The sequence below is a fragment of the Pyxicephalus adspersus genome, chromosome 2, assembly GCF_032062135.1.
Source record: "Pyxicephalus adspersus chromosome 2, UCB_Pads_2.0, whole genome shotgun sequence".
In the NCBI taxonomy this organism is placed as follows: Eukaryota; Metazoa; Chordata; class Amphibia; order Anura; family Pyxicephalidae; genus Pyxicephalus; species Pyxicephalus adspersus.
In genome coordinates this window covers 144,708,282-144,735,862 of record NC_092859.1, presented here as the reverse complement: position 1 = coordinate 144,735,862, position 27,581 = coordinate 144,708,282, and the positions used below count along the sequence as shown (strand labels likewise).

At 36.7% G+C, this 27,581-nt stretch overlaps 1 protein-coding gene across 3 annotated transcripts in view; it reads right to left on the bottom strand.

The window, feature by feature from the left end:
- AGBL1 (AGBL carboxypeptidase 1) overlaps positions 1-27,581 on the bottom strand; it is a 359,716-nt gene that overhangs the window by 235,850 nt on the left and 96,285 nt on the right. For all 3 annotated transcript variants that reach the window (XM_072402703.1, XM_072402702.1, XM_072402704.1), the window contains 3 exons: positions 26,332-26,419; positions 15,950-16,088; positions 9,928-10,081 (listed from right to left, as the gene is read on the bottom strand). In XM_072402703.1, the coding sequence (XP_072258804.1) occupies positions 9,928-10,081; positions 15,950-16,088; positions 26,332-26,419 (381 nt within the window). The remainder of the gene's footprint in view (positions 1-9,927; positions 10,082-15,949; positions 16,089-26,331; positions 26,420-27,581) is intronic.

Below are 27,581 nucleotides of genomic sequence, written 5' to 3'. Positions count from 1 at the left end.
TTACCAGGTGGGCCCCTGCTCTGATCCTAATAACTACAACCTATATTAAAATAATAATTGCTGTGTATTGCATAAAATGGGGTTATGATGCCTATATTTTTTTATATTTTTATATAGCACATGGTTGTTTACAAATGTAGGTTTAAATGTTATTTGCATCCCCACTGAAATATCTTCCCAGAATTGGTTATGACCTCATTTTGTGGGTGGGCAGGTGAGGTGATGTTTCATTTTAGGAAGACTTAGAAAGAATTAAAATTTCTTTCAGTTTTTTCTTTCCGTATGAAACCCCTCTTGGAAGCTTTTCCTGAGGATGCTAAATTTCCTCTATACTTATTTATTTGGAGGAAATAGAAGAAGTTATTTAAATGTAACACGACAGCTTTCTTAGAAATTATGGACAAGAAGTTAAGGGCTACTTGGTCCACATGCCCCCCACTTCATTGGCTCTGCCAATTTACTAGTCCCTGAGCCATTCAGCAATGTTTTACCCCCAACCCACCCCCTTTCCCTCTCACTCTCCCCAAATGTCTATGCCCCACCCCCCTAATATGCCTACAGCTTGGTCTTCCTCCCCACTACTTATCACATCCTAATATTTCAATAATCTGTAGGATATGTAGGTGTCTTTATAGCTCTCTTTGATGCAAGTGTCACTGCTGTAAAGCATCTGTCCAACTCAATCCTAGTTCTCATCACTTTAGTTAGCATTAGGGATGAGTGAGCAAATTTTTTAAATTCAGTCTCGAGGTGAATTGGGACGTTGTCGCTTACCAAACATGTAGGCGAGAACAGCCTTCGTAAATTCGTCCGGCGAGACCGAATTTTTGGGACCTGCAAGACCAATCAGGGGAGCGGAATTGTTAGCTCCGCACCCCTGATTGCTGTTGCAGCCCTTTAAAAGTTGTATGTGTTCTTGGATAGAGTTTCTCTATCCAAGAACATAGGAGTCCTGTGTTCCTGGACAGAGAAACTCTATCCAGGAACACATACTACAGGGCAACAGGAGCAATCAGGGGAGCGGAGCAGCTCTGCTCCTCTGATTGCTGTTGCAGTCTCTCTAGCGACATTGGATTGTGGGCACCTCTGAGGGACAATTATTGATATGACTATGGACTTTGTAAAAAGCTGTATAATATTTTGGTGCTATATCAATTTAAAAAAAAAAACAATATATAAAATAAATAAACATTAGCAAAGAGACAAGAAAAGAAGGTTCATGATCAAGATCACAGGCCAAGATCATAAGCCTGGATACCAACTACCACTCTGCTTTTCATCTTAAGCAGGACTTTATAGTAGGTCATTGTTTCTCTCTCAGTCTCTGGATTCACTTACCATTTTAGGGGTTTTTTATGTTGAGCATCACAATACCATCGCTGCATGCAAGGTCTGAGGTCTGAGTTTAATCCATGCATATTCCCAAACCATTATCCCAATGGTGTCCATATGAGCATTTTTAAAGCATGTTTTACATGTAAATGCTTGTCGTTGTTTTTATTTCTTATATTTTAAAAAAAAATAAAAAATCAGACATGGGGCAGTTTAGTGTTTTCCCAAATTTTTTAGCCTTAGATCTATGTAGTGAATTTGGCTCTTATAACATAATTTTACTTGCCTGGTTACAACTACACATTTCCACTTCTACAATAACATAACTATAAGACCATTCTACATCTCTAACGGAAATCCCTTTTCCTAGCCCTTGGGAGATGGTGGAATAAACCAATATTTTTTAACTGGTTACCTTTCTGGTCTTCTAAAAGTCATTGATAACTTTGCCATTGTCATATTGATGGTATCGATGTTTTATTTGTATGGGATGTGGTACAATATGGTGGTGTTGATCTCTAATGATATAGAATCTTCTAGAAGTTATACAGACAGCCTTGGCTATTTGGATTCACACAAAGGATCACATCACTAGCTGAATACTGCATATTTTATCTGAACATACAGGGATACCCCTGGCACAGAATTCATCCCTAATATACCTACAATCTCAGATTTCTGAACGCATCTTCAGTTCTAAGCCACACAGCAAATTAACTTGTTATTAAGACAGTTTTAAAGGCCTTTTTATCTGAAGTCAAATCTTTTGGATCGATATTCACACATGTGCATATTCTCTCCAAATCAATTAGCACAATTAGAATGCTGAGAGGCTCCTACTATCCCAGCATTACAAAAAGAAAAACAAAAAAAAACAAAGCAAAACATAAAGCATTGAAAAAACTTTGAAATGTTTGGATAAATCATTTACAAGATCTGATTTGTCCTCCGCTAGAAAATATGTCATGTTTAGCTTTGAAAAGTTACTCCAACACAAGTCTCGGCCTTTGTAATTTACATTCAGCATTAGAACATAGAGATACAATTATAATAAATTGAAGTCAATAATTCATAAACTATAATGCATTATTAATCAATTATCAAGGCCTGAATGACTTTTAATGAGATTATGATGATTTGAGCATTAGGCAGTTGAATCATATTGATTTAATCAATGTGCTTAATTAAACTGTGTACATTCTCTTCAGGATCATTATTTTCAATATCCAGTGCAAGTGCTTCCTTTGATATTGTGCTCTTTCATGTTCTTTTTTTTTTAGTTTAGCTCTTGTTCTTTCTTAAACAAGCATATATAGAAGTCAGAATCCTCATTAAATAAATGACTAATTGAGTGCAAAAGCCATTATGGGTGAATTAGCCCATTTACTCATGCAGTGACACAAGCTTATTACGCTGCAATCTTCTCACATTGGGTTTTTTTATTATCTTTATGATCAGGGTATGCCTTTTCTTTTTTTTGCCTGAAGAAGAAATTATTATAGTGTTCTTTCATCCATATCAAGATATCAAGATTTGTACACAAGTTTGTACACAAGTTACATACTATTGTAAAGGTCATTGTTTTTTTAAAATTAGAAATTAGAAGAACTGCCAGATTCCCAGGTATTAGTACTTTTCTCCTGGATTTTTAAAGGTGCCTTGAACAGTGATGTATTAATTTCCTACCCCTGATCCAGTGGTCTGGGTTTGGTGGAGTTTCTCCATTGTCAGATAAGAAGCCACCAACACTGACCACCAATGTAGGGTGGCTGAAGCTTCCCACTGGCCACCAATGTAAGGGGGGCGCCATATTGATCACCAATTTAATAGATAAGACTGCATCTTTTTCTTTGACTACCAATGCAGTGAGATTTCATCCCATTGACTCTAATGGCCCTAAAAAAAACAGGCAATCTGACATTTTCTCAAACATTCTCTGTTAGGAATCAATTCCTGCCATTAAAACATGCCGATATGGACAGAATGGAAGCGCAGAGCCTCCTGGGATGTTTCTGGCTGCTCCCTGATGCCTGAGCTTTTACTTCATGCACAGTGAGATCGGCAATCCTTTTTCCCCTATTTCCTGCAAGCTATGTCACCCCATCTCCCGCCTGCGTAGTACAAGATTGGCTGACGTAGGCAGAAGGCAGAAGAAGAGGAAAGAAGATGGCAGCACCCGGAACTTCCTTTGCGCCAAAATGCAGGAGGATTCCAAGATGAAGCAGGACACGATCCAGGAAACCTCCAGAAGGATCCAGGGATGTGCAGAGGATGAGGTTAGGGAGCTTTTCTCTATTTCAACGCTTACCTTAAATTGATCACAAAATTATGGGCTATTTTTCACTTGATAATCGGTGTAATAGGACATTCTTTCTAAAAATAATAGGGCTCTATCAATGACCACTAAAGAGCCATTCCAAGTACCATTAATAAATAGGTATTTCTCCACTAATCATAAATGTAAGGGGATATTTTTCTACTGATCAGATGTATGTAAGTATTCTGCTCTGACCATCAATGTACCGGAGCATATTTACACTGACAATTGATGTTAAGTAGCATTTCTCCATGAATAAATAAAAAAAATAATTAGATGTTTATGGATTTTCTAGGAAAATATTTGGTGTGTACGTACTAGTATTTAATATTTATTTACTCAATTTTTTTATATATAGCCCTTTATAGCAAGGGTCTAAAAAATATACAGTACATTTGACCACTATGGCGGGCATTTGAAATTTCTGCCAGGTTTTTTTTTGTTCATGACCATATTGAGGATAATTTTCCTTACTTCCTGTATCTATGAAAGATTTGAGAAGGAAAGGTTGTCATCTGAACAGTAAGGAATGAGCCTGATTAAAGCTCTCAGAAACAAGTTTGCTGAATCACCCAGGTTCTCCCATGATAGTCTATCTTCTCCAGTCTTGGAGAGCTTTGATTAATCATGCCCAATGTCATTTGTTTGCCATCAATTATGATCTGTTCAGATAATGTGAATCATTTATCCTAACATTAATATGAAGTAATGGGCATTAAAACTCTACCGAACAGAGACAGAAAAAGTAGCTGGAACTTGCAAAATTAGGCTTTAAAAATGAGAACAGATACCTTTTTCCCAGTGTATACTAAACATAATAAATAAAATGAATGCAAGGATAAGAACATAAATAAAATTACAAGGCGTCCGTCCTAGCCTGTCACTTTCTTTTTAATGCTTGCATTTTTTATGTACCTAAATGTCAATAAATCCCTTTTGAAACAAATTTCAGGATGCGTTAACATTTATAAAAATGCCTTAACTAAGAATCTACAGGACACAAACTGCTTGAGTAACATTCGGAATTTATTTAACCTACCACACATTATTTTATATGTGATTAACCTCTGGCAGCACAGTTTATGAAGCTAGCTAAGTGCTTGCAATAAGCATTAAATCTGCTCATTTTATTTTAAGTACACAAATGTTGTACTAAATAGCCCAATTTCAACTTTCCACCTTCAATTTCTAGATTCTGTTAGTGTTTTACTCCCTTACACTTTGTACAGTGCAGAATATTTTGATTGCACTTAATTTATCGGAACGGTAACTGTAGATTGGAACAGCCACATTTGTTGTAGATGATGCTTCTAGCTAAGGAAATCTTTAGCAGCCAGTCTGGACATGCATGAGATAACTTCATTGTAATATATTTGTTACATCCTTTAGGCTATTTTCACACTGGCCACGAGGTAGAGTGTAGTTACTGCTTCCTCATATCAGGAAACCTCTGGCTCATGGGAGACACTATGGCCCTGATTTAATAAAGCTCTCTAAGGCTGGAGAGAATACACTTTCACCAGTGAAGCTGGGTGATCCAACAAAGCTGGGATGGATCTAGTCCAGGATTCAACGCATTTGCTAGCAAATAGCAAATGACATTGAAGAAATCCATTCCAGGTTTGCTTGATCACCTAGCTTCACTGGTGAAAGTGTATTCTCTCCAGCCTCAGAGAGCTTTAATAAATCAGGCCCTATATGTAGCTTTTCCCCGCAGTAGCCCCATAGGGAATGAATGAGGGAGGGTAGGTACAGTACTACTCACAGCCACCAGCTGTGAAATGTGCAGATGCTAGATCTATACCAAGAAACACTTCGGTTCTGGGAGCCATGCAAGATCACTAAGGTCTCTGGCAGGCCCCTGGAGAATGAATGGGGTCGGTGGGTACAGGGCCACTCAATCCCACCAGCTATCAAATGTTCCAATGCTGGTTCTTTACAAACTTAGGTCTTAGGTCTACAGAACCCCATAGAGAATAAAAAAAGGTGGGTGAGTACAGTACCACTGTTGGCAGCTATCAAATGTGCAGCTGCTGGTTCTTTAGGAACCAGCGCCACATTGCAGGGAGCCACACAAAATCACCCAGGTCTGAACCTGTCTAAAAGGTTTAGTGTTTTTTTAGATGGACACAAAATGAACTTATGTTCACATAAGATATAATAACTTATAACACATAATGTCTTATGTTTCAGGTAAAATTACTTAAACTATGATTAAGAACAGTTAAGAGTTTTAATATTCTGTGTCTTAGGAAACAGAAAGAAAATCTTACCAATAGGCTATCATGCATTAATTGTTATTGTTGCTGTATCCTTATATACTCTATTTAAAAATGTCTGAAGTTTTACTATCAAGCCCATTTCCAGGTAAAACTAAAACTTTTAACTTTTATTTTTTGTGCTTGTGCAGAGAACATCCTTTCCATATTCCGGGCATCTGTTATGGAGCCATGTTTCAGAGTAAGGTATCTCCAGCACACATGCACAGGAGTTACATTACCAATGGCCATCCAGTGGTTACTGAAAGAAGACAATGGGTCAAAAGAAGCAGTAATAGAAGTGACCAAGGTATTTTCAGTGCTACAAAAAAGGTAAGTATATAAAAAGCTATAAAAAAAGCTATGCATACCTGCACATTATGGCAAGAGTTGCCATAACTGTCCACACCAGCCCCTGATAAAACATGACAACCAGTTAGTAAAGATCTGCAGTCTGTGACTTTCTATCCTTTTTCATGGGTCCTTAACATTTTAATTATAACAGCATTAGATTTGTTAGATTCACAGAAGTTGCTCATGTGTTGACTCTTTTGATTAAATAAAACAGTGGTAATGAGTTATAGATCAGTTTGGCCCACATTCTGTAGAGTAGTGCAATTCTAGTATTCAAGTATTCACCAGAATAATATATAATGTTTTTTTGTTAGACACTGACGACTATCCACTTCGTTTAGAATATCATAACAATATCAGGCAAAGTATTCAGAAATCCAGCAGTTATTTTCCATAGATTCATTAGACAGATGCAATTCTAGATGTAAATAGATAAATAAATAACTTTAAAGGAAGCATTTGATATTGATATGGTAGGATTGATAGGATATTCATGATCTTTAGGTTGTTTTGTTGTGTTGCAGTGACATTTCAAAAGTTGTTTTACGACCAAAAAAATCACACCTAAATTTTAATTTACGGTCTTAGATTGAGTTAAGGACCTAAGGATCTTTCAATGAGATTATATTCTTACTATATAATAAGTTGGAGAGTGAATTGTATTTAGTTCATATCTCAGTTATACTTTTCATATCAACAAGCTTTCCGAAGTTGCAATATATAATATATATATATATATATATATATATATATATATATGCATATACAGTAATGACCTAAAATATTGGCACCCTTGTATCTGTCAGAAAATGCACCACTTCTCCAAGAAAATTGCTGCAATTACAAATGCTTTGGTATTGTCATGTTTATTTCTTTTGTTGACATTGGAAGAACGCAAAGAAAACAAAAATCTGAGGTATTCCACACAAAACTTGAAAAATGGCCTGAACAAAATTACTGGCACCTTCAACTCAATACTTTGTAGGACACCCTTTGGAAGAAATAACTGATGTTAATCACTTTCTGTAACAATCAATGAGTCTTTTACATCACTCTACTGGAATTTTGGACCACTCTTTCATTGCCAACTGCTCCAGATCTAAAGGTCTGTGTGTAACACTCTGAGCATGGAGATAAGAAAAAAGAGAAAATTTTTGTCTGAGTATTGAGAACCAAAATTATAGAAAACCATGGACAATTTCAAGGCTACAAGTCCATCACCAGAAATCTCAATCTTCCTGTGTCCACTATGTGCAACATTGTAAAGAGGTTTACGATCCATGGCGTTGTAGCTAATCTCCCTGGACATGGATGAAAGAGAAAGACTGATGATGATACAACAACTAAAAATTGTTTGAATGGTGAATAATGAACCTTGATCAACTTCCAAACAAATTCAAGCTGACCTGCGGGCACTGAGTACAACAGTGTCAGCTCACATCATCCAACACCATCTGAATGAAAAAGAACGCTATGGCAGGAGACCCAGGAGGACCCCACCGCTTACACAGAAACATAAACAAGCCAGATTGGAGCTAAAACTCCTTGTGGAAGTCACAATCCTTTTGGAAAAATGTCCTCTGGAAAAATAAGAAAAAATTACAGCTTTTTGGTGACGCCTTCAAAGAAAAGAACATGGTCCCTACAGTCAAACATGGAAGAGGTTCACTGATGTTTTAGGGTTGCTTTGCTGCTTCAGACACTGGTAGTCTTGACTGTTTGCATTACATTATAAAATGTGACTACCAAAGAATTCTGGATGGCAAAGGAAGAGTGGTTCAAATTTCCAACAGAGAGATGTAAAAGACTCATTGATACAGAAAGTGATTAACATCAGTTATTTCTGGGGGGTTGTTAGCAAGTATTAAGTTGAGTGTATGTAATTTTGTCTAGGGCCAACAAAAGAAATAAACATGACAATACCAAAGCATTCGTAATTGTAACAATTTTCTGGTTGAAGTGGTGTATTTTCAGACATAAATGCAAAGGTGACAATATTTTTGGCCATAATTGTATATATACTGTATATATATAAATATATATGTATATACGCTATCACACCAAATCAAGCTAAATCCTTGTACCGTAGCACAATCAGTCTTCTAATTGACCATCTTGGATGAATAATCTGTATTCCAGCTACCACCATCAGTAACAAAAATCTACTGCCTTAATATAGACACATTTTTCCTTGGCATGCACCCTTGCCAACCCCCTTGTCCAACCAAAAAAATATATTTTACATAACTGATGGAGATGGCACATTAAAATGTATCATACTGTCCTACAAAAGAATGGGGAGAGCAAGCTTGTAATAAATCATGCAAGAATCATCACTTCTGTCTTATACCACCCACCATCACAGGTTACCATCATCATACCACTACTACCATGCTTGAAAGATCCTCCAAAACCTTCCACAAAGAAGGTTCCCATTTAAAAGCCTATAGTATAGAAACCTACAGCCCAGAAGGTGGTGATCAGCTGGCAGGGCACCTTGAGCATGTCTAATATCAAAATTTGCAGAGAATTCTTCCCATCTAAAGGTTGGTTCATATTGGGTTCTGTTTCGCTAAATCAGTGTCTCCTTTGATTTTGTTTGGCTAAGTCACAGACTCCTTTCTCAATGGGGTATGTTAAAAAAACATGATATTAAATTAGGATATTACTAGCGAGACTACTCTATGCCAAACTTTTATTCTAGAAGATCCAATCTGCAGAGGCATGGTAAATTCAGCAAGACATGCCAGAGTGTGCAAGACTTTTTCAATGATGTGTGCAAGATGTTTTCATGAAGTCTGAAACCTCAACTTTTACTTTTTTTGTCTTTGCAGTGAAGGCAAGCAGCATGTTTTGCTGAGATGCTAGTCACAACAGTTTTGGCTGACAAAATTAAAACCCAATCTGTGTTTGTATCCCACGAAAAAAAAGCTTTAGAGTTTTTTGCAGTACATATGGAGTATGTAAATAGCAGCCACATGCACACGCGGCATTGACAAAATAAAAAACAGCATAAGTCAAACAAGCATTAACATAAACAAAGCATTGCAATGATAAAGGTATTTTAATGTAAAGAGAACAAAGTTTAAATTTATCAAAGAGACAGAACATTTGGTGGTTATGCTGCTATTTCAACTCAAATGTTAGGTAGTAAGAATAAGTATAATATACACTTCCAGGAATAGTATCTGCCAGCAGGGCTATTTATTAAAATAATGCTAAAAGACTGAAAAGAGAATGATCACACAGCAAGGGATAGTTAACTTAGCCTAGTAAATGTAGTTTACTGCATCACACAGGTTCACTAATGAAAGTGTATCTTCTCCAGCCTTGGAGAGCTTTAATAAATCAGGCACTATGAATAGTTAACTTTCCTCTGTAAAGCAGTGCAGAATATATTTGCTACATAAATAATAAAGAACAAATAAATGCAAGCCTCCCCCAAGCTATTGCCTAGTAAATGTGATTATTTCCTAACTGAATGCATATCAGTGGATTTACTGTATGTACTGCTCGATATCTTTTTTTTTTAAATGCACTAATTGCTAATTAATGTTTTCAAAAACTATTTCAAGTGTTTGTTTATAATTCCCATGCGATTTAGTAAAGACTAAATTCAAAATATCATTTTTGTTTTTGCTTTATGACTTTTGCTTTTTTACTTACAGAACTCTTCCTTGGAATTCTTAGACTTTGACTTGGGCATGGCAGTGATGGTGACAATAGGGCAAGGGTTTCCACCCAACGTGTCACACAGGGTCTGCTGCTTGAAGTACACTCTCTGAGGGTCATGTCTATTTTCTATAAGCTGTAAGTGGGACTAAAGAAAAGAAAAAACATTAATGGATTACTTAAAAAATCTATTCCAAATTTTGATGGGTCTAGGTTGAACATGGCTGAGTGACCAGCCAGCTTTTTACATCTCTAGGGACCTTTTCGTTTTATCTAGGGATTAGGTAAAATGTGTAGAGGTTACCAGTTAATAGTTTGATGAGTGCAGTAGGTGAAAGGATGAATGAGGTGTCCAAATATGAAACTGAACCCAGGGTAATTTATGCCCAAAAGTAAAACTAATAGGTACACACCAATAGCACCTATAAAAAAGAGGTTGACATACCCTGGCAGTACAACAGTACTACACCTCAGAGAAAGAATATACCCAAATTATACATTTTATGTACACATTAAACAAACACTATTTATCATAGGAAAGATTAAAACTATGACCAAATGATACAAACAGAATAATAAATGTAAAAATCAACTTGGTATAATAAATCCAAGGTCAACAAGAAAATATGCGCAATACTGTCTTGTATATGTATAAACAAATAAATAAATATGTATTTCTTGCAAATATGTATACTTTTTATCTAGCACAGGGGACAGCAAACTCCGGCCTAGCTGTTAGTTTGTTCTGGCCTAACGCCCCCTGGCTGATTCGGCCTAGTTCCAGCCCACAACCCGTGGTGGAGCCGAAACAAACTACAGGAGCCAGAGCCTCTGGAGTGTGGTGGCTCCCTTCCCTATTTACCGCTGCCAGCGTTACCGGCGCTGGGGTAAATAGGAAACATTCCCTCTCCTCCGTACGCATTGTGGAGTAGAGAAGTTTCCTTTCAGGGGCGTTCCCTCTCCTCCATATACATTGCGGAGGAGAGGGATTTGCCTTCAGGGGCGTTCCTGGCGGGGGGCGAAGCTATTAGGGCAGGGCTCGAGAGAGAATCTGGCCTAGTGTGCTGCTTGGTAGCCAAAAAGACCTACAGAATGCAATTTTTTTATCAGAAAATATTGTCCAAAGTTTTTCCCCAAAAAAGCAATGAAAGAAGTCTTTTGCTAGCATAAGTCATGAAAATAGAAAAGCTAATTTATACAGGCCTGTAAAAAAAATATTAAAAAAATGCTCTGGTCCAAAAGGGGTATAAAGGGAAAGAGCTTAATCGGGTAATAATGTATTAATCAATATAGATTTGCATTAATTTGTCTTTTGTCTTCTTGAGTTTCTGCTTTAAATCATTATAAAATATGCAAGGGACCAGCAGCTCCTGCAGCTATAGAAATGTACAACTTCATGCTACCTTGAATACAGCTGATCCATTTCTGTGCAGTGCTGTCAGTCTGTTAAAAAACTAATATTTTCTTAGGAATAAACTGACAAATTGTACAGCTTATCACTGCCATATGCCAAACTTGCTTTCCTAATACTTGTATATTACTTGTTCCACTGCTTTAATGATATACAAATCTTTAAAATATATTTAAATATAAGAATAGCTATCTGTTTATCTTCTTTCATTGACACCCAAATCTTACCAAGAATGTAATTGTTGGTTAAAGTTGATACACACATTTTCTGATTTATTACAATGTGAAAAAATATGTGGATTTTTTTAAATAAATTTTGGGTTATTCTTGGTGCAAAAATGTATAAGCAGATTTCTAGGAATTAATTAGGTAAGAATGCAAAACAAACAAACAAAATAAAAAAGAACATATGGTACACAAACTCACCAAGAACTGAAAAGAATAATGGAATAAAAGGCTCAAAGGCTATCTTTTTAACGCATTAAACTCTAGTATGCTCATGAAAATAAGAGCAGTAAACTTTTAGCTAATGCCCTTACGGGGTCTAAATATTCCTCTGAGGACCACTTTACCATCTAGAGATGATTCTATTATTACTATCTGTCAGAAGTGCTATGCCAACTTTGACATGCGAGGAGGCTGAGCTGTTAAAGCGACATCCGTCTATAGAAAAGCTCACCTTAGCGCTGTCTTAAATGAAGCTAGGCAAGAGCTAGTTTTCCTAAATCGGGGGAAGGATAGCCAATCTTCTTCTAATTAGAGTCTAATATCACTGCTAAATATTGGCTGAAATGTAGACTAACATTGTTCTTCTTTTTTCTTTAGCACATTGTGGATCTTCAACTTTAAAGCTGCAAACACACTTTCAATGATAGTCGTTGGGAATCTTTCACGGTCCTTTCCAAAGACTAAGTACTCTGCGATGCATGAACAAGTGTTGTACATACAGCACCGTTCTGCTCTATGCAGAGGGGAGAGGTAGAGCGACAGAGCGGCACACCTTCACCGTCCAAGGATCCGCCAGGAGGGTCGTTCGGAAGATGAATGATGCACGCTGTACACACTTCAGATTCTCATTCGATATTGGCCCTGAGCCGATTATCAGGCGAGAACCATTAGAAGTGTGTACGTAGCTTAAGGCTTTATGCTCAGCAGGGAGGCTAGGGATAACACAATCATAGCTATCAATATCCTAACTTAAGTTAAATAAAAATGTGGCATGTTCTCATCTACCTAGAAGGCATGTTACTAAAAAGCATGGTATTATATGTCTGGGACCTTACGACCTTGAGACCCTATTGCCAGGGGAAAATGAAAAACTGGGACGACTGGAAGAATCTTTGTTTCCCCCTTTCTTACCACATACCATACACCAGCTTATCTATGCAATTTATAAATCACCCAACAGTGGGTCCTACTCTACTGATATTTCGCTCAGCAAGTAATTTTTAATCCAAGGCCTCAATTTCTATCTCTATTGAGGTGTAGAAAAATCATACTTATTAAATTAGACTGCTAAATTGGAGATTTGCTTTACAAATTATTTTGGAAGGACAGGGCCCCAATAGTGGACCTTGGAGGCAGGGGACCAATTTTCTTTGTGGCCATATCTACGGAAACTGCATTTTATGAGCTGTTTGTGTAGGTCTTGTAACTCAGCCAGCACGTTTACCAGCTTTGAGCAGTTACGTATGAAATGACATCCCATTTATCATGTCATCGAATATCTTTACCTGCTTTTGTATAGGGCCTTTCTCACAGTGGGTCTGATTTAATAAAGCTCTCCAAGGCTGGAGAGAATACACTTTCATCAGTCAAGCTTGATGATCCAGCAAACCTGGAATGGATCTGGTCCAGGATTCAAAACATTTGCTACCAAATAGCAAATGACGTTGAAGAAATCCATTCCAGGTTTGCTGGATCACCCAGCTTCACTGATGAAAGTGTATTCTCTCCAGCCTTGGAGAGCTTTATTAAATCAGATGCAATGCATCTTTTAAATGCTGTTTGAGGTTTGATTCCTTTGTACTGGAGGGCTCAATAAGTACCTTCAATTGTACAGTAGCTTTAAAGAGTGCAAGATATTTATCTGATGGAAGAAATTAGAGTAATTCCTACTGATACAATAGCTGAATTTGTACCTATTTGGTTGATGCTGCTTGGGTGATTTTCCAGTTCTCAGAATCATACACAGCCTATTCTATTCGTATTCTTGAATTTTTTTTATGGATACCTAATCTAGTTTCCCCTTATCTTCATGTTTAATAAATTCATTGAGTTTATGTATTTGTAACTGTTCTTGTACTTTGATTTCTGGTATGAACTATTCAATTGTTTAGCTTTATTAATTCTGTAAAATAAAATGTCAACTTTTAAAACTGTTTTTACAATTGCATAATAAAGTAATTCTGTAATTTTAAGTAGTACAATCCTGTTGCAAAACATTTCAAAAAGTATATAAAAAAAGTATGTATATTTGAGTACATAGGATATCCATTTGGTGTGACTAGGATCATTCCTCAGCACACATGCCAAGGCTTTCAACTATGACAAGAAAACTATTTCCATCTTATGTGCCGACAGATGTTACTGGCAGTGCGGAAACAGATGTAGACTGACACTGATTTGTGCGGGTTTACTATAACACATCATATGGAATAGAAGAAATCTATGTCAGCCTATGTCTTATTCAGGTCACCCTGTTGACTGAGCATCATAGATGATGAGCCTGAAGTGAGACAGGTTATCCACATCTTGCCCCAAGCACTACTAAGCTGAAGGATTCTGAATGGAAAACATTTTTCTAGCTTCAGCTTTACATAAATAATTTTAGCAATATGATTTTAAGTTGGCCTGACCTCAAATTGTGAAGATTTGCTATCTTAAAAGAAAATCTGGAAAAGATCTAAACGCAAGAACTGCAGTTTGAGATATTGCAGATTGTTTTAAAGTACTGTATTTTTCGGTGTATAAGGCGACTGGGCGTATAAGACGACCCCCCATTCTAACCAATCAGTTGGGGGTCGTGTTATACGCCCAGTATTGTACTGTTCCTTCTGCCTGTCAGATCTTGCTATTGTGCGAGAACTGAGAGGCAGAAGGAACAGTACAGTACTAGTTCTAAGTAATGAATGGGTGCGTTCCTTTAATGAATGGGCATGTTCCAGTGAAGAGCCAATCCAGGCTCTCCGCTGGAGAGCCAATCCAGGCTCACATCCTCCTGTGCAGGCTCCAGTCGCTGCACAGGAGGACTCGCGCAAGCTGCACAGGACGCCGGACGTGAAGGAGGACTCGCAGGGACGTCGGACGTGAACCAAGCTGCAGGTAAGTATTGGTACCCGGCGTATAAGACGACCCCCGACTTTGGCACAGATTTTTCGGGGTTAAAAAGTCGTCTTATACGCCGGGAAATACGGTACTTTTACTGCTTGTAAGCAATATGTAAATATTTTAGTGTACATCCATGCTTCATACTGTCTAGGGGGAATACATTGGAGGGGGACAAAAATGAAATACGATCTGGGCGTTCTGGTAGATAATATATTTATTAACAGCTTGCACTGCTAAGTTGAAATTTCTAAAGCTAGCAAAGTACTTTCTTATAAAAAGAGGAAAAGACTGCAGAGATGGGGACATAATCCTGCCCCTGTACAAAGCATTGGTCAGACCACATCTGGAATATGCAGCCCAGTTTTGGGCACCAGTTCACAAAAAGGACATTGTGGAATTGGAGAGAGTGCAGAAAAGGGGAACTAAACTAATAAAAGGAATGGAGGAGCTCAGCTATGAGGAGAGATTAGCTGAACTGAATCTATTCTCCCTTGAGAAGAGACTATAAGGGGGGTTATAATCACCCTGTATAAATATATGTATGGTCCATATAGAAAACCCGCTTATCAATTATTCACTGTAAGGTCATTACAAAGGACAATAGGGCACTCTTTGTGTCTGGAAACAAAGACATTTCCCTGGATAAGGGAGGGATTCTTCTCAGTATGGTCTGTGTAAATGTGCAATGGCCTCCCTCAGAAAATAGTTTTAGCAAGTTTTATAGATTGCTAAAAAAAACTGCATGTTTTTTAGAAGCACAGACTATAACTGGGTATTAATGTTTTAGATTAAAGACAGAAAAAATACTAATCTGGGGAACATCCAATTGCCTCATGGGATCAGGAAAGATTTTTCTCCCCTGCTGGAGTAAGAACCAGGTGTTATAAGGACTTTTGTGCCTTTCTCTGGATAAAGTGTGTCCATAGGGGGTTTTTTTTGGAATAGGTTTATTTCTCTAGTGGTTGAACTTGATGGACTAATGTCTTTTTTCAACCTATGTAACTATGTAACAGGATCTGGGCACAGTTTCACAGTTTCAATATACATTTACCTGGAATTCTACTTCAGAACTAAAAGACAGTCAATTTTGTCTTGTGTTTCAATTATATTTGAATTGCACTAATCCTCGATTGAATTTAGAGATCATATATTGTATATCTCATCACACTAGACATTGCTCCTGCAACCGTAAGAATAGTTTTTAATATGTTGGCGCTATACAAACACAAAACAATCATACCTTAATCATGTGCATGCACGGCCTCCTAAAACTTACCATAAGTGCTGAGTAGGTGTAGGGGTAATGGTAAGCCAGGTAGCAGACGTCATCATAATGGGGAAACTTCACCGTGAAAGTCAAAGTAAAGTATCTTCTTCTTCTCTTTGCCTCACTTGCCCGATAACAAAATGCATTCCTAAGAAGATAATACAGATAAACCTTCAGTGTTACAGTGTAATAAAAGACTTGTTGCTTTAGGTGGTGTGTCCCAGTTTTGGCTGGGTATCCAATATATCAAGCTACCAATCACCAAGCCAAAATTTGACACATATTGCAGCCTAAGGGTATTTATGTTGCCAAAATTACGGCATTGACCTATTACAACAGGAAGACTGAATTGCCACATGAACCACGTCTATATTAAAACCTAGATATATATATATGATGTGACCTATTATGTTCTTGTTATGATTTACTTTAAACAATTATAAGATTGTTCATGAAGAAAGGTGCTTGCTTAAGAAAACATTTAAAGTATTGTTTTTACACAGTATCTAATTTCGATGATTACCTATCCCCAAGTACCAAATTTTGTTTAAGGGAAGGGTTATAACCCCTGTTAAGTTTTTTTTTTCTCTGTGATATGCATTAAGATGAAGCAGGGAGTTCTCAACATACTGCAAATCCCTATTTTTTAGAATTGTTCCTGAAAGAATTATCCTTACCTGCTGTTATGGGAAAAAATTGTTACAAAAAAAAAGTATCAATACCCAACTCTGATGTTGCAAGTGCACTAATACAGCTACAATCACCTCTTGTATTTGTAGAAATTCTAATAAAAACTGTAGGTGTTATACATAGGTATGCTGTATTTATGACTGCATTGGATCCATTTTAGCCGATGAGGAGCCCATACACAATAGGAATTTTGTACATGATAATACAGAGCAAGCATGGTAGGATATTGTTGCCTTCTCCTTTGGTAAGTGCTTCTAGCAGGCTGTTATACCAAAGAAAGTTCTGACTCCAACTTTGCTGGGCTTTTGTTTATTCCAAGTCATTACATCTAAATTATGCACAATTATGCACATTTTTCTGCACAGGTTTTTGTTAAATACTATTGCTCGGCGTTGCAACAATATTAAACTTCAGATAAGCATTTGTTAACGCTGTGGTTAATTGTTCCCAGTTGCCCACCTTCAACCATTAAGCAGCTTCTATAGTGATTCTGATGGGCATTTTTAAGTGTTTGCTGAATAGTTTGGAACTCTATGGAAGCAGTTTGAATTTCAGATGCTGGATGAACCATTTGAAAAATTGCATTCCATTCAAACACTTGGATTACCAGAATTCCAATTCCTTTCCTGATAACCTGGGCTTTTTGTCAGAGGTGAACCACAGTGGTACTGCTGTCAAAAAATGGCTGTCTGAACTTAGACTTGGTGGTTAAGTATTCAGTCTGAACGGTGGTTCTTTACTGCTGGAGGAATTCACCCTCAACTTTGTCCAGGTGAGATTGCCAAAGTGATAACAAAAAAAGACTAAACATAGGTTTTAAATATTCCTTATGGAATCCAAATTAATAATAATAAATAACAAAAACAGATTAAAAATCATACATATATGTTTTCTGCCCTATCTACAGAATCAAAAATGAAATAACTACATTTCAAATCTTAGTAATCAATACTCCTATGTTTCTACTTAGTGGTATAATACAAATACATTTTCATAATGTTGGGGCTCATCCAAGTAAACATGGGCAACATCATGCAGATGAAATTTATCAAATGGTATTTTTAAATGCATTAGCACATTTATGAATCTGCTTATTACCGGCAGAGATAAACAGCATCATGGGCAACCACAACATTCAGTTGCAGCCACAGTGCAAATCCTAAACTGTAAGATCACAAAAATTACGGTACTTGTCACTTTTGGGAGTTTTGCAGTGATCAGCCGCATGCAAAAAAAGGGTCCCCAACCTTTCCTATTCACTTGAATAGCATAGGCTGGAATCTCAGATAGATCAGTTAGATCTGCGATTAAATGCGGCTCACCTTTTTGTAATAAAAATTCAGTAAAAAAAAGGAATGGGAGACAGTTTGAAGCTAAATAGAAGGTACTAAAACTCTTAAAAGTTGGACAGATTTCATTTGCAAGTGCTTTTTAGTTACTATACAGTACTGGTGGTAAAATAGATGAAACCAAATAGTGATCATCCAGCACAAAGGATCCACACAGGCTATGGCACAAGAGGAGAGGGGGTGACAGCATTCAGTGTGCTGCTCAGGTCTGAAGGCAATTAGGCATATACAATACTACATATTGTTTGGACTGTAGACTTCGAGAGTGCTTACCCATGTAAAGTGTGAATAACAGCATTTATCATAAAAATGAATGGGTTTGTCAAATGTGTGATAAAGTGTGAAAAATGGGATGATGAGTTGGATATGCCTGACACAGCTCACTGCTCATCTGAACACAGCTTTTAGTGATACTTGTAGAAGACTTTTGCCAACAGCCAACAGTTCACATTAGAATTGCATGAACTTGAGAATGCACCATATACAAGGTAGCATTTCTTCGGCTATATATATATTAATCAGAACTGATATTAGGAGAACTTGAGGAAAAAGACTTATAGGGTATTTTACAGGGTCAAATAGCTGAACTGGACTTTTTTTTGTGAATTTTCATTTAGCATTTCTTTTGGGAGTCATAATCTGGAGAATTCTTCCAGTTTACCAATATTCATTTAGCAATTTCTCAACCATGTTCAAACATTATTAGATGTCTTTGTTATATTTCTTCTATTAATAAAAGAGTGTTTAAGTTGTACTAAACCCCCCAAAAAACTGCAACCGGGAAGGTCCTTCATTGCGGAAGAGACAGGCTGAGCTTACCTGCCTGCTTGAAAATTTTGCAATATATTCACCTGTCATCATTCCATTGCCTGCGACAACGTTTTCTTCCTTCTTCTCCCCCAGTTTTCTATCTCTACCTATCTTGATTGGCCGGGATAATGTACAGTGCACACTCATTCACATGCAGTCATGCAAGAGTTTATGGTAGTTAGTCCTGGCAGCCGCAAGGGAAGCGGGGATGTGCAGATATCCCACCTACCTACCTTATGCTGCACAGCTCAGCATTATTTGACAGAACAGCAGATATAAATGCTTATTTTAGAGGGGACATTGCCTGTCCCTTTCTGCAATAAAGCCCTGCTTAATTTTAAATCTGAATCTTCAGTTCCAAATAAAAAATATATGATTGACACATGCCAACATATTATTTCACCTTCCTGCTGTGTTCCAGATTGGTAGCCATACTTACCACTTTTCTTCAAAGCTATCAACCTTAACAATTTCCCAGCTCAACGGTTTTCTGTTTGGTCATCTTTAAATACAGTGGAAAAGAGTGTACATTGTCGGAAAAGTAGCATACATAGGAATGTGGTCCAAATTTAAGTTTAAGTAATTAGACATATAAAAACATCTTGCCATATGTACTTTGCTGCATAGATGTTACTTCTCTGTTTTTACATCTATACAAAATCTAAAATCAGGGTAACTGGAGCCGTAAAATGTATTCTTTCACAATAAACCTGCAACTCAAAGTAATTTTATATCCAGATCACTCAACTTTTCTATACACTGTCTGTCTCATTAGTAACTAAATACCAACAGATAAGAAAAACTTTTTAGGGATTGTGTTAGGATTGGAGACCCCATAATATTTACCAACAATGCAGGGTTGATTTAGTGAGGAAATATAATCTGTTCACATAAACCCAAGCAAGGTTTAGGAAATAAAAAATATTTATGCTTGCTTACAGTTTGATGGTTGGAGTCAGCAGAGCTTAACTGCATTCACTAGGCTAAATGAAATATCCCTTGCAAGGTGATAATTCCTTTTGCTAGCAAACAACCCATAGTCCTAGTAAATTAATCCCAATGTTTACAGAAATTGGCACAGTGTACTTCCTAAGCTATGCCACTTCCACTATAATAAAATATCCACATACCCTCCTCGGCCCCTATAAACCACCTGCTTTTAAGAGATAAAAAATGCACCTAAAAAGAAAAAAGTTGGAATTATTCTTACTTTACAACTCTCTTCCACAAACCTAGCCGTGACTTCATTGTCCCATTGTCCTGGGATGGTTTATATGCAAAGCAGAGCAGATGAAGTCTCGTGAGAAGACACTTCAGTCTATTCCAAGACAGTTTGGTTATGCTTGCAAGATTTTGGTGGTAGGTGTTCCACAACAATCTCCCTAGGACAGTGAAGTCATCTTTGCCTAGGCATCTTGGGTAGAAGATGAGGGTAAGGTGAAGTTATTTTTCATTTAGGTGCAATTTTCACCTAACAGGAGTAGAAGGTATAGGTAAGAGAGCCCAATGAGTGTAAGCAGACCCTCGGTTTTAGTGGAAGATCTACCTTAAAGTTGTCACCATTCCTTCTCATGTTCTTTGTCCTAATCCTTGCAACTCTGTGGCTTGACCTCCATTTAAATAAAACAATGAAGGTCTGAAATGAAGAAAATATATTGCTAAACAGAATTTAGGTAATGCTGGGCTAAACATCCGTGCCCACATATCAAAGACCAGGTTTAAAACCTTCTACCAAAATGACCTAAAGTCACCAAAGATATGCTAAAAATGACTGAAGGTGCCTAAAATTCCAATATCTTTCTTTTAGGTGTATTTTTATCTACTACGACTAAGTGCTTTAGGAAGGAGGCCCAGAGAGTGTAAACGGACCTTCAGTTTAAGTCTGTTTCTTTGTCCCAATCCTTGCAATTCTGTAGCTTGGCTTGCATGTAAACAATAAATATAAAATAAGTTAGGGCCTGTAAAATGAAGAAATTAGTATTACATTGGGCCTGTTTTCTTAAAGTTTTCCAAGACTGGAGAAGATAAACTATCACCGGAGAACATGTGTGATCCAGGAGATCTTCTCCAGTCTCAGAAAGCATTAATAGATCAGGTCCATTATGCTTACAATGTTCAGCTACCAGAGTGAAATAATTTTTTCAATAGTCATTTTTATGTACTCTTATTTTAGAACAATACAGATACTTTCATATAAAAGTAAAGCTCAGACAGTCCCTCTACAACCAATGTACTTGATGTTACTCTTTTGTCATGGTGAGCGACCTGCAGATAAAGCCTGATATGATAAAAACATGTGACTATTATTATGGTGGATGCATTTAGTCATTAGTAGAGATGTCCCTTTATGATAAAAGCAAAAACATCAGCTCCTGATTCCTTTGTTGGAGCCCTGGCTCTAGAAATAGGGTGAATACTAACACCTGCTCGGGATCATTCTTCTGTCAGGAAGTACAATTTTCTCTGAATATGAGACCAGCTATTACATTCACTTTGCAAATAACCATTAAACTATATTGTACCCACTAGCACATTTCATGCCAATTTCTCATACAGCACCAATTATGCTGTTTTCTAACCTTCTTGGTTGGAAGAGTATTGTGTGGAAGTTTTCTGATAAATTGTATCATCTCTGTTGTACCAGAGAACAAAATGAACAGTGGTAGTAAGCGTGAAAGCTGTAATTTTACTTTTATGTCATCTCTTCTACAGTCTTGGAGTTTCTTTATACCGTACTGCTGTCAAACCAATAAAAAAGAAAAGGCTAAAAAAAGAAAACACAGATGCTAATAGTTACTTGTAGCACTGCCATATATATTTGGCTTTATACGTTCGGTGCACTTATGGAAACTGCATTTCCCAAATTGCTATTCATGTGGGAAAAGAGGCGCACCTGTATATAGTTACAAACATGTTATTACATCAAATCTAGTCATAGTTGCAGCAACTTGTTGAACAGGTTGTATTGTTTGGACTGGCAATTGGCTAAAATAAGCAAAATAAAAGTCAAAACTCCCAATCACGTGGACACCATTGAGCTAAAGTAATGACCACATGGTTATATTCCTTCTGGACTTCTTTATCAAACTTTCTAAAAGCCCGTTAGACCATCTGTGACCCACAGTGCTATGCTTCATGCCTAGGAGCAGAGCAAACGGCTGCCGTATGGCCAGGAGATTGAGAAAATCTAGCTGTATATAGCTATGCCAGTGGTACAAATCTTCAAACAACAACTTTACAACCAAAAGTAACATGTCCATGGAAACTGCACCATGATTTCTCACTACCATATGCATAAAATTGGTTGCCAAATTTTCACATTCACTTGGTTGGGACTTCGATTGAGCCCGTGGCAAAACGCTGTGGTTCCCCATGGGCCTGAAATGGCCCTAAAGCTACTGCTGATATGTGATGACAACCAGATTTGGAATTGACCCAATGCCTTTGGATTATCAAACATACTGGTCAGACACTAGTGAGGAAGCAATTATGTGGGCAAATACCGCAGGCAATATTGTTTAACCAAATTTATGTGTACTGTGTAGCTTTTATCTTTACTTTTCTCTTTCCCTTGACTTCAAGAATATTCAGCCCAATCACAACCCAATCATATTTTGTTCTTCTAACAAACATCATATGAAATAATTGTTGCAAATTAGGTGCTAATGATATTTTCAGAACAGGAAATGATGGTACTTGTAAACTGACTTTTTTATACAAAATTTAACAATAATTGATACTATAACATGCATGTGCTTAATTCAGCTTATTTATGCAGTAATTCCTTTGGTGAATTAAAATAATAATTTTTGCTAAACCTTAGTAAATAATGCACATTAATGAAAGCACCACAAGCGATATGATTTAGTAAACTAATCATAGAAGTATTAAAATATAGAAACTTGGAGCTAAACCTTTATTTTTGAATTGTTTAATTCTATTTTTATGATATCAAAGATACCTTTCCTAAATATTCTACAGAAGAGCACACAATATAAAAGGTATTTGTCCTATTATGATTACAGAAAACAATTTGGGCTGCCTAAAAAACATTCTTTGTATACCATTTCCAACACTGAGATGAATCTTTGGTTGTTATATTGTTAATATTTTTATTCCTTAAGTATATGTCATAAATGGCAATAAGTTGATATATAGCAGAGATGGACAGTAGGCACTATATACATTTTTAAAAAAGGACACTGAACATGTTTGTCATGTAACAAAACCTCACAAGTCTGCATTGGGCTAAAGCCATTAAAATTTTATAGTTACATAGTTAGGTTGATAAGTAAAGTAAGTAGGTAAAATGAAGCTGTGTTTACTTTTATCAACCAACTGTACTAACAAAAATCCTGCTTTTCTAAGTAATGGGTAAATTACCAAGGTTTAGCTTGCTTCTGGTCTGGTGGATGTTCCTAACATTCAGTGAACCAATGGCTATGAACCTAGCGGGACGAACACGGTTTGAGCTCGGCTGTAATCAGGGTTGCCACTTTGCTGGTGTTTTACAAACCTGGAAAAATTGGCTTTGAAATCATAGGAAAAATTCATTAGAATGAGTTTTTCTATTAAACGACAATTAAACCCTGCTATAGTCACCTGTCCTTGTTCTCTCTCAGGGCACAGCCATCTTTGTCCTTCGTAACTTCTTCCTTGCAATCCTTAGTCATCTTGATTGGATAGGCTTATGTGATGTAACTCTTGTGCAGGGGCATTGAAGTTTATTTAATCCTGGAAAGTTCAGGGGGAGTTCAAGCTGGAATAGACAGGTATCCTGACAACCAAAACTGAGCCGTGCGTGTGCAGATCAGCTTTTTTGACAACTCACAAAGCGATCAGGCAGGTAAGAAGGATTTGCCTGTCACTTTTTGCAATAATGACCTGTCTGATCAAGCAATTTTAAAAGTGGAATGTTAAGGGCAACCCTAGTTGTAAGGTAAATAGCAGGCAGCATTCCCATCCCTCATGTCCCTAGGAGAGATACTCTACCCATCGTGTACGATAGCTGCTAGCTCCCAGTAAAATACCCATCCATCATTCTAAGCCAACATGCCCATGCCTAGAAGCGCATCCAACAACACCCTATTTCCTAATTCCTTTCTTGAGCATGATTAGGTGTTCAAAAATATAGGTGATATCATTTTTTAAAGTAAACATTCACTTTACAAAGTAAACAGTCTCAACTAATAAATAAGCCTTCCTATATTAGACAGTGCTATAAAATGTCCAAAAACAGTTTTCATTCCAAGTAGAGTAGAACGCATTTATTTATAATTAAAGCTGCAAAACTCAACAGAGTTGGTAAGGTATGATATTGAAACCATTGTAATACTCTACAAACTCACAAAAGACCAAACAGAATTCAGTCTTATAAAAAGCACAACACCTTTTTGCATGAAGCTTACCTGCTATGATGAAATTCTGAGCCTAACATTGTGGATAATAACACATATTTACTCCCAAGTTTCTGCTTGTGCTCCTCCACTACATCCTTTATACACAATAGGTCAGTGGCAAGCATAACCAACACTGGGCCACTGTGAAGAACTGACTTAGGGCCCTCCACAGAATTGACATGGAGCCCTTGTGAGAACCCCTGTTGGCTGTAGTGGGTACGGGGTCCTCAAGCAGCCATGCATGCTGCACCTCCTCGTGTCCACCACTGCAGTAAGTACTTTTCACGTAAAGCTGTAGGAAATCTGTTCTGGGATAAACATGTGGGCAACTTTGCTGCCTCTGTCTCTAAAAATTTTTGGCTTTCAGTCTAATTCACTTTAAAAACATTTAGATTTACCTACTGACTACGAGCAAGTGTGCAGATTAGGAGTTCTGACTTTGCTTGTACATACAGATGTCCAGTATTTTTAGAAGGAAACAACAATGGCAACCCTATTTCTACAGCCTTCGTTTGATAAAATCAAAGAATGAATTGGACAAAGTTCAATCAAAGTTCATCTTTGGATGGGAACCTACAGATCTACAAAGCAAGTTTTAAGTTTTCCAAAAGTATTTACAGAAGGCCAATCAAAAGGCAACATAAACCTATTTACCTTAACTAGTGGATGATTGTTAAAGTGGCTATAATACATGTGCTTTACATATTTTTACTAGGCAATGTTTCTATTATTTTCTTTGTTTTACTAATCTTTTTTAGGCTAAGCAATCAATACAGAATATATCCTTATCAAAAGTTCCTCATGTAAACTCATAAAACTCTAAATAACTGCTCCATAGCAAATCCAACAGTGGGCATAATTTAGCATTTCATCTTGAATTAGCAACGCCATCTTACATGTTTCATTATTGTACTTGTCATAGAAATGAATTTGTCTAGGCATTTTAGAAATCTGCTTGATCAGGCGACTTTTACTCATAGTTTGGTCAAGTAAGCCATTTAAACCAGACATATCCAACAACATATGTTGTTAATTGATAGTGAAAGAGTGAGTCGGAATGAATTGTGTTGAAACTACTGGTGTCTTTTCTGCAATATATATATATATAACTATATTACAGGAAATACCACTTTTTAAATTTTTATAAAGGTTAAATATTTCCTTATTCCATTAGAGTATACCATGACAGGAATATTGCTTCATAACATTAATGGCATATACAGACTAAATGTGGTTTAAATTGGACCCTTCTGGAGCTGCTAATGTTTAAATTAGCTGCAGTTTAATTTATTTACAGTGATCAAAATATATTCCTCATCCACATCTTGTAAATGGCAACAATGTTCATTAGTAAATTGTGACCAATCAAAAATTTAGTTAAAAAAGCTAAATATAAAAGTTAATTTTTCAAAGCTTATCACTGTAAGGCTAGTGATAAAAATGCTATCACTACAGCTAGGCACCTGGGAGCAGTTTAAGGCAAAAATGCTTGGGTCTTACAGGTATTTGCAGACTGGGAGTTATGTTTTGGGAAAGTAATGAGGCCCTCTCCTTTAACAATCAACCTTGCCACCAGTGGGGCAGGTGGGGGTTTGGTTTTTGCCAAAAACAAAAGGGACTTTATGCTTTCCTGTTCAGAATAGTCCCAAACCTAGTAAAGGGTTTCGATACTAGGGTGCCACACTTTTTTTTTTGGTTTAAAAAGATATTAACATGACCAAACATGCCTGCAAAAAATGTTCACAAACACTTATAAACATGCAAACTCTTTAACATACTTGCACAAGTATGTTAAAGAGTTTGCAAGTAGTTTCAATTCAAGTCTAAAGGAAGCAGGGGTGGCAAACTTCTCCAGGGCGCTGCTGCCTCTCAAACAAAGAATTAGCAATGTTTGGTCCAACGTTAACCATTTTGTGGCAGCAGTTTTAAGCCATTAATTTGAGGATATTAAGAAGATTGTTCATTTTTTATCATCTTATCATTCCCCCGTGAGAATCTTCCAGATCCATGTATCTTAATGGCAATAATTGATTCCCACGAGTGAATGTCAGATCCACTGCTTTATAAATAGAGCTCTTTAAATGTTTTCACTGCATACAGAAAAAAAAATTAAAACATATTTGTAAAAGCAATGACCACTTACTTGTAATAACAAATGTCAGAGCCGGTTCTGATCCAATAAGACTTTCCACTGAGAGCTTCTTTCACAGAGTACAGAACAGGCTGCATACCTATGTAAAACAAGGAACATTTTTATTCCATACCTATATATTTTAAGTTTCCAAAGAAGGTAAGATAGATTCACATAACTGCAGACTCTATGCACAATCCGTATGATCCTAATATCTAAAATGTTAATATGGGTTCATGGGAGACTCCCCTTTCCCTAACTAAGATATCAAACGTATCATCCCCTTAAATCTTTTTAAGGGGAGATCTTTTGGCTCACTTTCATATATGCAGTGTATTAGAATTTACATTAAATAGGATAATAATGATATAAATAAAATCACATATAATGTATCCAGTAACCAAAATTACATACTCATCACATAATTAAATTGAGTTATTCATCCACGTCTGTGGATGAAAATGCCTGCACGATTCACCTATTTTTCTACTGTGACCTCAAGTATTTTGGTAATGGCAGGAAGGGTAGTAAAGCTAAAGACAAATAACATTAAATATAGTCTCTTTTTTGACGTGTTTTGCTTTATTGGCTTCCTCAGGGGAGAACTGAGTGGCAATGGATGTTAGGTGGTATTTGTTATGTTTTTTAATGGTGAATCACAAAAGAGGTACAAAGAAGTTCCTTAAGGTATTCAAAGGTCTCTGGTAACCATAAGGAAGGTTTGGTAGGTGAATGAGACTATATTGATTATGAAACAATGATGGGATGATCTATCCATTCATTGAATGCAAAGCAACCGGTTACTCTGTAGTTAAATAAAAATAGCTTAATCAAAGTATTTTGTTGGTAAGTTTTGCTGTATGAATTATCTCATTGCAAGGGATATTCCACTTTGACCAGTAGATTAGAAAGCTATTTTGTCTTTAACAATCCAATCATGGTCGAGAATTTTTTTTTTTATAGATTTCCTTTTTTGTGATTGGATATTCAATAAGCTATGTGATATTTCCCTTGCAAGCTGATATTTACCTTGGTAAGTAAACTGCCTAAAATTTCTTTAGTAAATCACCCAATGTTTTATATTATATATAAACATAGAACTATATTCAATGTAGAATAAAGGTATGGCACAAAGACGAGAAACCAGGATATATATATATATATATATATATATATATATATATATATATATACACTCCCCCTGCCGCTCTCTCCGCTCCTCCAATGACCTACTAATGACTTCCTCACTCATAACCTCATCA